The sequence below is a fragment of the Gymnoscopelus microlampas genome (assembly GCF_963454915.1).
Source record: "Gymnoscopelus microlampas genome assembly, chromosome: 8".
NCBI classification, from domain to species: Eukaryota; Metazoa; Chordata; class Actinopteri; order Myctophiformes; family Myctophidae; genus Gymnoscopelus; species Gymnoscopelus microlampas.
Window position 1 is genome coordinate 46559446 of NC_139945.1, and position 15000 is coordinate 46574445.

General features: G+C 44.0%; 1 protein-coding gene across 6 annotated transcripts in view; it reads left to right on the forward strand.

Moving 5' to 3' along the window:
• The window catches only part of ltbp4 (latent transforming growth factor beta binding protein 4), a 52503-nt gene that overhangs the window by 10805 nt on the left and 26698 nt on the right, over positions 1-15000 (forward strand). For 2 of the 6 annotated variants that reach the window (XM_084063897.1, XM_084063900.1), the window contains exons 3-12: positions 679-752; positions 1286-1465; positions 5230-5332; positions 7588-7647; positions 8665-8787; positions 10372-10548; positions 11817-11972; positions 12079-13245; positions 14187-14366; positions 14558-14665. In XM_084063897.1, coding sequence (XP_083920023.1) covers positions 679-752; positions 1286-1465; positions 5230-5332; positions 7588-7647; positions 8665-8787; positions 10372-10548; positions 11817-11972; positions 12079-13245; positions 14187-14366; positions 14558-14665 — 2328 coding nt within the window. The remainder of the gene's footprint in view (positions 1-678; positions 753-1285; positions 1466-5229; positions 5333-7587; positions 7648-8664; positions 8788-10371; positions 10549-11816; positions 11973-12078; positions 13246-14186; positions 14367-14557; positions 14666-15000) is intronic. The other 4 variants (XM_084063901.1, XM_084063898.1, XM_084063899.1 and 1 more) reach the window with 4 other exon arrangements.

Here is a 15000-nt window from a genome sequence, read left to right on the forward strand (position 1 = left end):
TGTATGGTCTCTACTCTCCACTTTTTTTCTTCTTCTGTTCTTCTCTTCATTCCCCTTGTCCTCTTCTCTTCTCTTCTCTTCTCTTCTCTTCTCTTCTCTTCTCTTCTCTTCTCTTCTCTTCTCTTCTCTTCTCTTCTCTTCTCTTCTCTTCTCTTCTCTGTTCTTCTCTTCTCTATACAGTACCTCAGTCAGTTCTCACTTTGCAGTTTTCACAACATTGCACAACAGGCTTTCTCCCATCTCTTACTCTGTTCTTTATATTTCTCTCCAGTTCACTCTCTCTTTTTTTGCCCCCCCCCCCTTTGCTGGCTTGTTCTGCTCTGTAATAGTGACTCAGTCCATCAGAATGTTTCACTACAACAACATCACAACATGGACTGTTCTCTGACCTAGAGGCAGACACTGGGACAGATGAGAGCGAGACAGCATAGTAGAGACAGACAGCAGGATAGCTGAGAGAGACACAGTATGACAGAGGAGAGACAGACAATGTAGTAGAGACAGGACAAACGTGTGTGTGTGTGTGTGTGTGTGTGTGTGTGTGTGTGTGTGTGTGTGTGTGTGTGTGTGTGTGTGTGTGTGTGTGTGTGTGTGTGTGTGTGTGTGTGTGTGTGTGTGTGTGTGTGTGTGTGTGTGTGTGTGTGTGTGTGTGTGTGTGTGTGTGTTGTCTCTCTCTAGCTCCAAGCTCCATGGTGAAGGTGAGAGTGCAGCACCCCCCAGAGGCCAGTGTTAAAATTCACCAGGTCTTAAAGGTACACTCATCCACTTTCTAATCACACTCACTGTAGTAACTTTTTTGCAACCCCTCCTTTGTGTTAGAACTGCGTTTCCAAGAGTTGAACAGTTCAAATCTCCAGTACGACAAAAAGTACTGTAAAATGTTGAAGGTGAACGAGACCCTTTTGTAACATTAACACATTCATCAGTATTTAGCTTTAAGACGATGTGTCTGCCTGTAAAAACATTGGTGACCTCTTTTTAACGCAGGCTGGCTGACCAAGCTGAGACACTAGCATTAGCAACAAGTATTAAGTTGATCCATAATGTTTGTTACATGAACAGACCATTGAGACTCCTCCCGGGTCCCACCTCTGCTTCACTCCTATTGGTTGATGGCGCTCTGAATTGACATTGATGAGCACTGCACTTGACAAAGTTGAAATTGTAGGGTCAGGTCCCTGTTTTGGGTCTTTAGCGTTGACAAAACAGCACCAGAAGAGCCTAAGTGACGCAGCCTAAGTGATCAAGTGTGTCTGTCCTCTGTGCATGCAACTTCCTACTCTAGGTGAGCGGATACAGCCCAACACTGCGCGCACACACCACCAGCAGCGCACACACACAGTCCGCAGGGGCTCCGGCCCCGGCGGGACATCATGGGGTCCAAGCCCAGACTGTCAGAGGAGACGGAACATATACCCAACACTCTGGCTTTAAGTACTGCTTCAGAGAGGTGAAAGATGGACAGGTGAGTCACAGTCATGCACAAGTGGTTCTCATTCTTTTTAGTTTCAAGCACCCCCAGTTTGATATGAATTAGGCCATGGACCCCCATTTGATACCATTTGTCCTCTCTCGGACCCCAATCTACGGGCACTGTAGATCCTCAGTGTTAATTTAACTCTGAGAGTGTGCGAATGGAACCAAATGGACCAGGGTTATTTTGACCCCTGGTGGTGCCCGGACGCGATCTTGAAAGCCAGTGACGTCCAGTACACTACAGGTCATAGACCCGTGATAGCGAGACTGGTTGAGGTTGAAGGTCACTGACAGACAGATAGACTCTGTCAGCTGTTTCCTGAAAGTGGCATACCCATTTCCTGAACTAGCCTGACACTCAGCCTGAATTTTCATTTAGTTTCACTCCATTATTCAGTCTGAAACCCCTCTCAGTGCAGCCGTTTTCTGAGATGAGGGCGTGGCCAAAGTAACCTGACACCGTCAAATGGAAGAAGCTTGCAACACGTGGGACTCTTTGACAATTAGCCTCGTTCCCAGCCTTACTCATCTGCGAAGAGAAAAGCCTGGTCACGACCTAAGGCAGAGAGTGTCTATAGGGGCGGGACTTCCGCCGTACGCATTTCCCCCAGAAACGATATTTTTCGCCCAATCACAACACTGGTTTCATTCACAGAGAACGTAAACAAATTTGTAAAGTGTCAACGTCATTACCTTGGGCGGTACTTACACCAAATTCCGGTACTTCCGTTTAGACACTCAACCGGCTAGGTCTTGCCCAGCGTGTTTGATGATTGGTTCATACTGGATTGTCCCGATTGGGCCGGGCCGCAGGTTAGATTTTCAACCGAGAAAACCCTGCCTTCTACAGGGTCACCAGACCCTGAATGCGTCACCACAGACCCTGAATGTGAGGCTAGTGATTCAGGGGCTGGGGCCAGGCTAGATATGAACTGGAAACATAATGTGAAGGAGCCACTCAAACAAAGCAATGGGAAACTGGAACAGGAAATGGGTATACCACCTTCGGGAAACTTGGACTACAGTTATGCACAGAGCCTGTAGCTGCCACAGGTTCAACAAATGTCCACGCATCACACAGATGTATTTTCTGGGATTTATTCCATCAAAACTCTCCAAACTCCTCCTAACAGACACCATACAAGACACCGTGAAAACTATAAAATAAAAATAAAACATACATTTGTTCAGTTGAGTCCATAATCATTATGAAACAGAGTCCTCTGATTATTGAGTCCACACAGGTGCATCCAATTATTGATATTTTACAATGAAGTCTTCCAAACAAAGTTAACTTGTAAATTACAATGCACACAACAATACATCACACATCAATGAAAGGCACATACCCGTATTTTCCGCACTATAAGGCGCATCTGAGTATAAGGCGCACCTTCAATAAATGTATTATTTTCATATATAGGGCGCACCGCATTATAAGGCGCATCCGAACTATAAGGCGCACTGACGGTGCGCCTTATAGTGTGGAAACCAAGGGAACCAATATTGATACATATATAAGACGCATCGGATTATAAGGCGCATCCGCACTATAAGGCGCACTGGCGGTGCGCCTTATAGTGCGGAAAATACGGTAATATAATAAGCATTTACCGTGTGCGCCTCTTGAACCATGTGCAGAACTTTGGCAATATTATTATCTCTCTCTGTCTTAAACGTGACCTCTCTGGATCAACTCAGATTGCGTCTGATTTTGATTGACAGCTTCACCCTGACCATGTGACTCTCTGCCCAAATTTACCGTAAACCCTCTAAGCAATGGGCACAGCATTTTCACCTTAAATCTTTATAACCCTTTTTAATATATTTATTGTAACTTTTGGTACTAGTTATTCATAATGAAATGAATCTTTTTTTTTGTTTGTAATGATTTGTTTATTGACAATACACAGTGTATACATATCAATATCATATTTCTTTTTCTTTTTTCTTTTTTATAAACAAGACAGAAATAAAAAGACAAAGAATAAAGGAAAATACATGATACACAAAAACACAAAGAAAAAAGACAAAAAAATACAGAAACAGTCCCCCCAGACCCTCCCCCCACCCCATACCCAGAATGGTACACTACTCAACCCTCAACAGTCTCTTATTTTCCTCTTTTCACAACACCTTTCAGACAATTTCAAATACAATAAGACAAAAACAAAAAGCCAGAGGAGAAAGAAAAATCAAGAATTAGGAGACAATGATGGAAGAACATCAAGGAAATTACCCCAGATTTTCTGATATATTGCAGGATTTCTTCTTACATTATATAATATATTTTCTGGTGTGCAATAAGATGAAAGTTCATTTAGCCAATGTCTCTGTGAAGGCGAATTTTCAGATTTCCAATTAACTAGAATAACTTTCTTCGCGGCTGTACTGGCGAGTGATACAAAATATTTTTCATTAAAGTTTATATTAAGCAGACTGACGTCCCCCAGTAACCATATTCTTGGGTCATGTGGAACGTCAAATTCTACGACCTCCGAGACACTGGACAAGATGAACTTCCAATAATCATCTAAGCATGGGCAGCTCCATAACATATGAACCAGGTTACCTTCTGATATTTTACATCTTTGGCACATAGCAGAAATATTCCCATCAATCTTGTGCAATCTGAGTGGGGTAAAGTAAGTTCTATGAAAAATGTTAAATTGCATCTGTCTATGTTTCGTAGAAATCAACACTCTCTGGGATCTCTCTAAGATGTTTTGCCAGTCCGCGTCATCATAAGTGCATCCCAAGTCTGTCTCCCATTTATGTTTAAAAGTCATCGTATTATAGATTGGTAGATTTTTGTTTAGAATATTATAGATGGAGCATGTTAGACCTTTGGTAGAGGTAACAAGTGTACTGGTCATGTGATCTTCCAAAGGGGATCTATTTGGGATATTTGGAAAGTCTGTAGATTTTTCTTGAATCCAATGTCTAATTTGGAGATATTTAAAAAGGTCATGTCTAGGAAGGTTAAATTTGGACGATAATTGTTGAAAGTTTGACAATATGCCTTTATTATATAGATCCCCCACAGTTCTGATTCCATTATTGACCCATCTCTTCTGAAATGAATCTTTTTACCCAGTGTGTACATGCATTTTACATAAACAAAACATATTTATAATTATAATTGAAACCACTGTCTCTCCTTCTGGGACAGTTACAGAGCCTATCATAGTTAAGTTGATTTAGTATGCTTTACCTAGCTTTAGCTTAAGTGTAGTTTAGCTCAGTTAAGTGCCTGGTTTAGTTTAGCTTAGCTTGTATTAGTTTGGTTTAGTTACCCAGCCCCCCTGGGGAGGGGTAGTGTTTTGTTTGTCTGTTGTTGTTTTGTGCAACTTCATGGGAAAATGGCTTCATAGAATGACATGGTACTTTCAGGAAAGCTGGGCAAAGGTCCCTACTATAGTAGATTACATGATAACATTTTGGGGTCCTTGGGTCAAAGGTCACAAAAAAGGTTCAAATAATGTTTTGGCCATACCTATGTCAAAAATAGTCCAATTTACTTCAACAAAACAATATGTTTAACATTCTATGTAGCAAACAAAAACAAACAAAAATAGTTAAGGTTTGTAAAAATAAGTTCATAAATGTTTTCGTTTAGATTTGAAAAGAAACATTCTTTAGGTTTGTAAAAGAAAATGGTGTTTGTGTGTGCGTGCGTGTGTGCGTGCGTGTGTGTGTGCGTGCGTGTGTGCGTGTGTGTGTGTGTGTGTGTGTGTGTGTGTGTGTGTGCAGTGTGGTTCGCCTCTCCCAGGTCTGAGATCTAAGGAGACCTGTTGTCGAGGGATTGGGAAGGCTTGGGGAATCAACGAGTGTGTGCTCTGTCCACCTAACTCTGGTATGTACATAGACACACACGCACGCACGCACGCACACACGAATACACACACACACACACACACACACACACACACACACACACACACACACACACACACACACACACACACACACACACACACACACACACACACACACACACACACATCCACACAGGTATACACAAACACTCATCATCCCTTCCCCTTTTTCCTCTGTCTCTCCCCCCCCTCTGTAAGGAGGCAGATGTGTTCTGTTCTGAGAACTTTATGACTGGAATATTCTAGAATTATTCCACCAGGACACACTTATATAACTATCTGACATTATCTCTCTCCCTCACTCACACACACGCACGCACGCACGCGCACACACACACACACACACACACACACACACACACACACACACACACACACGCACACACACACACACACACACACACACACACACACACACACACACACACATTATCAGTGTATGTACTGATGTTGCCATGTTCTGTTACAAACCTGACTAACTGTAGAGGAATGTTGCTCTGTGGGACTTGGTACACACATACACAGACACACGCGCACACACGCACACACACACACACACACACACACACACACACACACACACACACACACACACACACACACACACACACACACACACACACACACACACACACACAATGATTGGTTAACATGGTAACTCACTGCTGGCTCTTTTTTGGCATCTGTTCGTGTCTCCAGATATTACATCATGGATACATACACTGTATTATAACAACATGAAACACCCTGGAGGACAGACAGACAGACAGACAGACAGACAGACAGACAGACAGACAGACAGACAGACAGACAGCACAGGCCAGAAAACAAAGTAGAAAGAAGGAAAGAAAGAGTGAAAGACAGTGTGTGTGTGTGTGTGTGTGTGTGTGTGTGTGTGTGTGTGTGTGTGTGTGTGTGTGTGTGTGTGTGTGTGTGTGTGTGTGTGTGTGTGTGTGTGTGTGTTAATGTTCAGATAGTTTTGCATTTCATGTCATCGCCAAATCCTTTATGTGGGAAAAGTTGTATGAAATCGTATTTGTTTTAATTGAATGTTCGGTGTGTTTGTAATGGATGGGAATGATTTGGCTGACGAGTAGACCTGCTTACCAATAGACCTGCTGACTGGTAGACATGTTTTCCACTAGTCCTGCTGAACAGTAGACCTGTTTACCAGTAGATCTGTTAACCAGTAGACCTGCTGACCAAGTTAACCTGTTTTCCACTCGTTCTCCTGACCAGTCTTGTCTACAGGGAAAGAGAACATTGAATAATTTCATATGGATGCTCAGCTCAATGTTCTTACAATACTTCTGGTATTGTTGAGTCAATACTGGCAGCAATATTACTGTGCTGTAAATATGGCTTATCACACTGACATTCAGGGCATCCAACCAATACAAAGGCTGACCTAGCTGATGCAGCCGAGCATCAGGTTGGATACAGAGCGCAATGATGAATGCCTGGTGATAATTTGTTTATCACATCCCCATATCATTATTTATTTGCAAAGACGAGAAATTGTATTTGTATGTATTATTATTATTACTATTAAAAAACAATTGATAAAAACTTTAATTACATACAGTAAGTATATTAACATTTTTGACAACAAGGAACTTCTCAGATGAATGAAATGATAGCTCCACTGGGATTCCCCAACAGCATGGGGAGGGAGTTGGCTGAACATACCAGCTGCTTCTGGCAGGCCTTACCTTTGTTGGAACACAGCCATTCTGTGAACTGTATAAGGTCACTGTTTTAAACTGTTGTGTTTTGGTTCCTTTGGATAAACTCCAGAGTCTCATTAGCGAAGAATGTTTACAAATATCCACAGCAACTGGGTTTGGTTGATGGGTTTCAACCATGTTTGACATGGTGAGTTCCTTCAGCATCAAGGTGCTCACGGTGACGTTCAGTGTGTGGTGACACTTTCAATTAAACTGAATCGTCAGCAGCCGTATTAGCCCGAGGGCTGACAGCTTGTTATGATACAGCTTTGATACAGCTTATCACTCTCTGGGTTAGGGTTATGGTTATGGTTTTCTCTATGAATATGTGATGTTAAACTGTACTTTTAATCCGCTTTAACCTTTTCTTTCTTCCTTCCTTCCTTCCTTTCTTATTCCTTTCTTCACCTGTGATGTTGGTTGTTAGGTATTAATTGAAAATTAGTTTAGATGGATGGATCTGTAGGGTAATTGGTTTAATTAATGGAGCTACTAACTACCATCAGGTCAAGGCAACAACACCTGCCCTGCTGGTTTTGACAGAGTCAATGGAACTCAGTGTGTTGGTGAGTCTCTCACACCCACCCACACACACACACACACACACACACACACACACACACACACACACACACACACACACACACACACACACACACACACACACACACACACACACACACACACACACACACACACACACACACACACACACACACACACACACACACACACACACACACACACAGTAGCACATTCAAAATATACAGCACAAACACATCATGTATCAACATGTTTAAGTGCACGGAACCATGCAGCAGTTTTAATCATTCAAGTTGTACATTACAATCCTGAAACACACATCCTTCGATCATCAATACTTGCTCTAGGACTATGTTAACTTTGTGTAGTTCTTTTGTAATAATGAATTTGCCAAAGGATTCTTAAAACCTTTGGCTGCATTGGGTTGCAACACTGACTTCCAGTACATTGTGTTGCCATGGAATGTCTGGAGAGGGGTTGCCAAGGCTTACAGCGAACGTGCCTCCATGTCACAAGAGTGAAAATATAACAATATAAGATAGATGGCAGCGTTATGCCGAAGTGGAATTGGAAAGTGTTACACCCTGCCTGCACTCATGTATGTGTGTGTGTGTGTGTGTGTGTGTGTGTGTGTGTGTGTGTGTGTGTGTGTGTGTGTGTGTGTGTGTGTGTGTGTGTGTGTGTGTGTGTGTGTGCGTGTGCGTGTGCGTGTTTGCGCGTGTGCGTGTGTGTGAGTGAGTTGTACGTCCATGTATTTACGTACCTCTGTGTGTGTGTGTGTGTGTGTGTGTGTGTGTGTGTGTGTGTGTGTGTGTGTGTGTGTGTGTGTGTGTGTGTGTGTGTGTGTGTGTGTGTGTGTGTGTGTGTGTGTGTCTTTATATCTAAGTGTGTATATGTTGGTATGCATGCTTGTGTGTGTTTCTATATATGTTTTACATGAACAAACATGTGCAAATGTGTTTGTATGTTGGTGCGGGTGTGTGTGTGTACTGTATGTGCGTACACTCTACCTCTGGGTGCGTATGGCTGTGTGTGTGTAGATGTTAACGAGTGCATGGAGCCTGGGCTGTGTGAGAATGGGATCTGTGTAAACACCAGGGGGAGCTATAGCTGTGTTTGTAGGGCGGGGTTCATCCTCGACGCTTCACACGGAATCTGCATCTGTAAGTAACACAAACATACACAATGCACACATACACATGAAACCCTCCAAGGGGTCTGGAATGTTTGAATGCTGCCGTCTTCCTCTCAGCCGCCGGCTTGGGAATAGAATTGGGAATAATGTTGATTGTGGGTCTGTTTTTTCTTCTTCATTTAAAAAAAAAAATCCATTCTAGCATCCTAGAATCCATCTGTGTTCCATGTCAAATACAAATATATAAAGAGTGCAGATGCATTTATGCAACACAGCTCCACATCTAAATAGGTCCAATGAGTTTTCTTCCATTGAAAGTCAATAAATCTGTGGAATCCATAGTTTAGCTTTTGATCAATAGAATGAAAACCACTGGAACCATTTCATAGCCTCATATTGAACGTGAATGGAGGTCCTTTCTTTAGTTGAAAGTCAATTTTTTATTCTTTTAAGGGCCATTCTTTTTCCCACTGAAATTCAATGATACTTTTAGCACTGTGAAAACAGGGGGAAACTCTTTATTCCACTGAAAGTCACTGGAACTCTTAGTTCTACTATGGAAATCTGGGTTTCTTTTTAAAAACTCAATTAAACTGTTGGGCAGAATGTCCGAAGCCATCATAAAGAAATGGAACTCAGGTGATGTTTATAGATGCTGAAATAAAACACATTTGTTCCCAAATGTGTTAATAACACAATGTTCTTTATGTGTTGCTTTCAAACTGATTGGGTCCGTCTGGCTGCCTCTGCTGTGTGTGTGTGTGTGTGTGTGTGTGTGTGTGTGTGTGTGTGTGTGTGTGTGTGTGTGTGTGTGTGCGTGTGTGCGTGTGTGCGTGCGTGCGTGCGTGCGTGCGTGCGTGCGCGGAAGCTGGACAAAGGCCTGTATGTATTGTCTAGTATGCACAGGTGTCTACCATGTGCTTGTGTGTGTGTGTGTGTGTGTGTGTCTGTCCGTCCGTCCGTCCGTCCGTGTGTGTGGGAGGGGGGGGTCTACTGGACTCCTAATGCTTGTGTATGTTGGAGGTGTCTGCTATGAGTACTTCTATATTATGGGCTTAAATGTGCTTATATTTGACCCTGACAGATAGCATGAGAGGCTGTTTGCTTGTGGATGTTGTGTATATGTATACTGTATAACGGTACATGTTCGGACTGACTGCGATGCATGTCTGTCTTGGGGAGTCTTGTGTTTATGGATTCTGGATTCGTATTTGTATCAGGGTCTCATCCATGTATGCTTGTGTTTGTGCAGTGCTGTTGGCTTCTGATTGTCTCATGCAATATTGAACATATTGAAATCTCAAAGAGCTTTCTGATTGTATTTTCCATGTACAGATGAAATCGTTTGGTGCTGCTGACAAGCTTTCTACCTTCCTTGTATAAAAATTATAAGGTGCCATTTTCTGAGCTTTTCTGATTGATTTGTCATTTGTATATGGTATTTCTGTTGTTTGTGTGTGCTGACTGGGGCTAGCATGTACTGACTGCATGAAGGGCCTGAAACACTTTATTCCAAGTCTCCCGTTGGACTTCATGGAAACACTGTAGCAAAGTTAGGTTTCTGCAAGAACAACTCTGTACGACTCCTCTCCTCTCCTCTCCTTTCCTCCAGCTCATAGCGTGATCTCAGAGGAGAAGAGTCAGTGTTTCAGGGTGTTGGCATCAGGGCTCGGGCCCTCCTCCTGTTCCCTGCCCATCCTGAGGAACATCACCAAACAGATCTGCTGTTGTAGCCGTGTGGGGAAAGCCTGGGGACCGCAGTGTCAGAGATGTCCTTACTTTGGATCAGGTAGGATAAGATTACAGCTGAGATGCAATATAGACTAGAGAACCAACCAAAGTAGAGACAATAGATTAGAAAAGGGTAAAATAGAACAGAATAGAGTTGAACCGAGCAGAGACCCAGCTATCTCCGCTCTGTTCTACTCTATACTATATCTTATTTGTTCTATTCAACTCTCTCCTTTGTTCTAGTCTGCTGGCTCTACTTTGTTCTAAGTGGAGACAATAGGGACAACAAAATAGAGACAGTAGGCAAGTCTTAGCCTAGCCTGGTAAACCCTCCCTCCTGAACTCTCATTTCCATTTGATTTCTGGAGTGAGTCTGGCATGAACGCCCATTCTGCAATATTGGCTGTGTACGCCAAACTGACGAGCCTATCAGCGTCGTCGCACATCGTTCTGTGATTGACAGTTGGCCAATCAGGTGGCGAGTTCGAGTGAGCCCGAATGAAGCCGAGTGCAGCCTGAGCGCAGCCGACAAAAGACGAACGGCAGCCATTGTTGAGTGCCTTCACTTCTTACTTTCGTTCGTCTCAAACTTCTTTTTTGAGGCACAGAATTTACTATTAAGATATCGTTTGGATAGAATTTAGTTGTTTAACTTCATATATGTGGTCAATTAATCATGACAGAGCCTATTTAAAAATATAAATTTAGAGAACCGGCAGGGGCGGGGAGTGACACGCATGTATCCCAATAAGGCAACCTATTTTGGGCATGGCCGTCTCAAAAGTCCCGTTGCGTCACATAGTCTGGAGGTGGTAAAAATGAACTGCTGATTGGCTGAAGGGGAAAAACGATCATTGGCTGAACGGGTTGTCAGTCAACGGTATTACTCCCGCCCAACTCCAGCCCACAGCCAATATTGCAGAATGGGCGTTCATGCCAGACTCACTCCAGAAATCAAATGGAAATGAGATTTCTGGAGGGAGGGTTTACCAGGCTAGTCTTAGCCAGGCTGGGTGGCCTACTTAGGGTTGTGTCAGTCATCTGTTGTAGCCGGCAAAACGTGAGGAAGCTGCCGAGGGAAATAGTGTATCTACAACATACGGTTAAACTTTTCACATTTGTGGCGCCCCCTGTGGGAAGAAATTAAATCGCTTTTGGAGGTGCGCTCTATAGAGGCACCTCAACATGCGATTCCAGTAAAAAAATTGTCAAAGCCCATTATTCTTTACCTTCTTTACCTAATTTGGTGGGAAAATAATCATTACTGTCTCTCTGTCCCCCCTGTCTGTCTGTCTGTCTGTCTGTCTGTCTGTCTGTCTGTTATAGTTGCGTTTAAGGAGATCTGTCCAGCAGGCCCAGGCTACCACTACTCAGCCTCAGCTCTCCAGTTCAGTCAGAGAGTGGCTCAGCAGTTAGCGACCCGAGGACCTCCTCTGCTCGTCACAGGAAACCAGGGTCAACATGGCAACCAGAATAACCAAGGTACCAGTCAGACACACATCTCTAATAGAGCATGAAATAGATGCTCATTAATTTGGTTTATTTATGCTTTCATTCATTCAGTCATAAGTTCTCCTGTCATTACTAGGTTCCTCTATTCAAACCAGCAGCAGTGGAACAAGCAGACCTCATAAGCCCTCTACCAACTCTGGTTCAACTGGTAATAGCGGTTCTGTTCCCAGTCGTGGTTCAACTAGTGGTTCAACAGGCACCAGTGGTTCTGTCCCCAGCCGTGGTTCAACTAGTGGTTCAACTGGCACCAGTGGTTCTGTCCCCAGTCGTGGTTCAACTAGTGGTTCAACTGGCACCAGTGGTTCTGTCCCCAGTCGTGGTTCAACTAGTGGTTCAACTGGCACCAGTGGTTCTATCCCCAGTCGTGGTTCAACTAGTGGTTCAACTGGCACCAGTGGTTCTGTCCCCAGTCGTGGTTCAACTAGTGGTTCAACAGGCACCAGTGGTTCTATCCCCAGTCGTGGTTCAACTAGTGGTTCAACTGGCACCAGTGGTTCTGTCCTCAGTCGTGGTTCAACTAGTGGTTCAACTGGCACCAGTGGTTCTATCCCCAGTCGTGGTTCAACTAGTGGTTCAACAGGCACCAGTGGTTCTATCCCCAGCCGTAGTTCAACTAGTGGTTCAACAGGTACCAGTGGTTCTGTCCCCAGTCGTGGTTCAACTAGTGGTTCAACTGGCACCAGCGGTTCTGTACCCAGCCGTGGTTCAACTAGTGTTTCAACAGGTACCAGTGGTTCTGTCCCCAGTCGTGGTTCAACTAGTGTTTCAACAGGTACCAGTGGTTCTATCCCCAGCCGTAGTTCAACTAGTGGTTCAACAGGCACCAGTGGTTCTGTTTCCAGTCGTGGTTCAACTAGTGGTTCAACAGGCACCAGTGGTTCTATCCCCAGCCGTGGTTCAACTAGTGGTTCAACTGGTGCCAGTGGCTCTGTTCCCAGCCGTGGTTCAACTAGTGGTTCAACTGGTACCAGTATTGGCTCGACTGGTAGCTCGCCGACAACCCGGGCCAAGCCTCAGTCACCGCCAGTCTCTGGTTCGCTGCCCACTAGGCCCCTGCAGCCAGGGAGTGGAAGTGCTGTTCCGACCCAGAGTAAGGTCCTGACCCCAGTCAGGGGAGTGGAGCAGCAGGTCTCCCAACAGACCAAGCCTGGAAGTGAAGGTTCCACACCTCAGGTCAAAGCAGAAAGCGGAGGTTCAACAACGTCACAGCTGAGACCTCAGCCGCCGTCCACTGGAAGTCACGGTAAATAACTGGAGAAAAGATTCCTGTGGATGGATACTTAGAGCTAGCCTGGAATCCAGACTGATTCGCTCTGGACTTTTATTTTCACTTCGCTCCTCAGTCTGGGAAGCTTCCTATGTGAAAGTGCCGGTCTCGGACACCCAGGCGCCGAGGATTCGTCTGTGGGCGGGGTGAGACCAGAGCCTTCCAATGTAATGGTCTGTGGGGTGGGCGGGACAGAGCCTTCCAATGTAAAATTCAAGCCACTTAACAGGTACGTAACAGGTGACATTCGGAAATGCAGGCTCAAATGGAAGACGGCCAGACTGAGAAGCAAAGTGAAAAAAATCAGTCTGGATTCCAGGCTAGCTAAGAGCGGACATGAGTGCTCATACATTTTATTCCATTTATTTTTAAATCAAAAGTTTAGTTTAACCATTTCATTATGGCTTTCCTGAGACGAACCTTAAAAGGATCCAGGCTTCCACATATTTCATTATTATAATTCTTGCGACCACTAGGGCAAGTGGAAGGTTAAACAGTATTTGTAATCACTACTACATCAAGTACAGCAAGTCATCTTCTAAATGACACTTTGAATGTTACAAGAAAGGCAAACATTTTTGTTTGGCAAACATCTTTTGTGTTTCAGAAAAGTAATATATGCCGGGAATACCAATGTTTAAATAATATTTTAGAGAATATGTGATGAAAACAAATGATTTTAAGTCATTATAATGACAAACCTTTTCGACTTAGTATCTCAAAGTAATGATATTTCCAAATAATGACATGAAAAACGAAATATAAATAATGGGGAACTTAATTTTCTCAATACTTTTGAGACAATAACCCATTATTTTGAGATGCTAAGTCCTTATTTGGAGAACTTTCACAATAGAATGATAGGATTCAGTCTTTTAATATCACACCCGTCTCCATGGTTGTACCTCTGTAAACAGCAGGCAGGCTGTCCACCACTGTTGCCCAGCCGGACCCTTCAGCAGGTAGAGGGGACTCTTTCCCTGCCCAACCCCAGCCAGACAGCCCCGTCTCTGGGTCACGACTCCACGGGTCCCTCCCCTCCAACCAGAACAGACCCGCTGTCCTGCCTACAGCTCGGCCTCCCAGGATACAGACAGGTTGGTTCACCAGCACTGTCTGCATCTGTCTCACTGTCCTCATTCAACCCTGTCTGTCTCCCTTTTAATCTATGTCTCTGTCTGACATGTTGCTTGTCTGTCTGTCTGTCTGTCTGTCTGTCTGTCTGTCTGTCTGTCTGTCTGTCTGTCTGTCTGCCTGCCTGCCTGCCTGCCTGTCTGTCCCATTCCAGCCATCCCTACCAGACAGACAGCCCGCCCACCTGTTGACAGACAGCCTCCTCCAATCAGACCAGCTCAACCCCTCCCGTCTCCTGTTACACCCCGCCCACAGAGGCCAGGTATGATGATCATCACTGGTGGTACGTACCAGTAAGCAAAATGACACTGGTACAAATTCATAGATACAGTAGATGTGTTTCTGAAAACAGAAAATCTGAAAACCGTTGAATTGATATATTTATTTAATAATTTACCCAACAAATTAACACCAAGAAGTTATATGAATCTTAAACTTCTGAAATAAATTACATGAATCCCCAACAGTCCTATCATGTTCCTTCATCGGTTTGAAACTTTAAAACGTGCACAGCTGCTCACCCTATTGTAATAGAAAATGTGACAAAAAGTGTTTTGTTCTCACTCATGTGTGGCCAGGCACCTATCCCAGAAATCT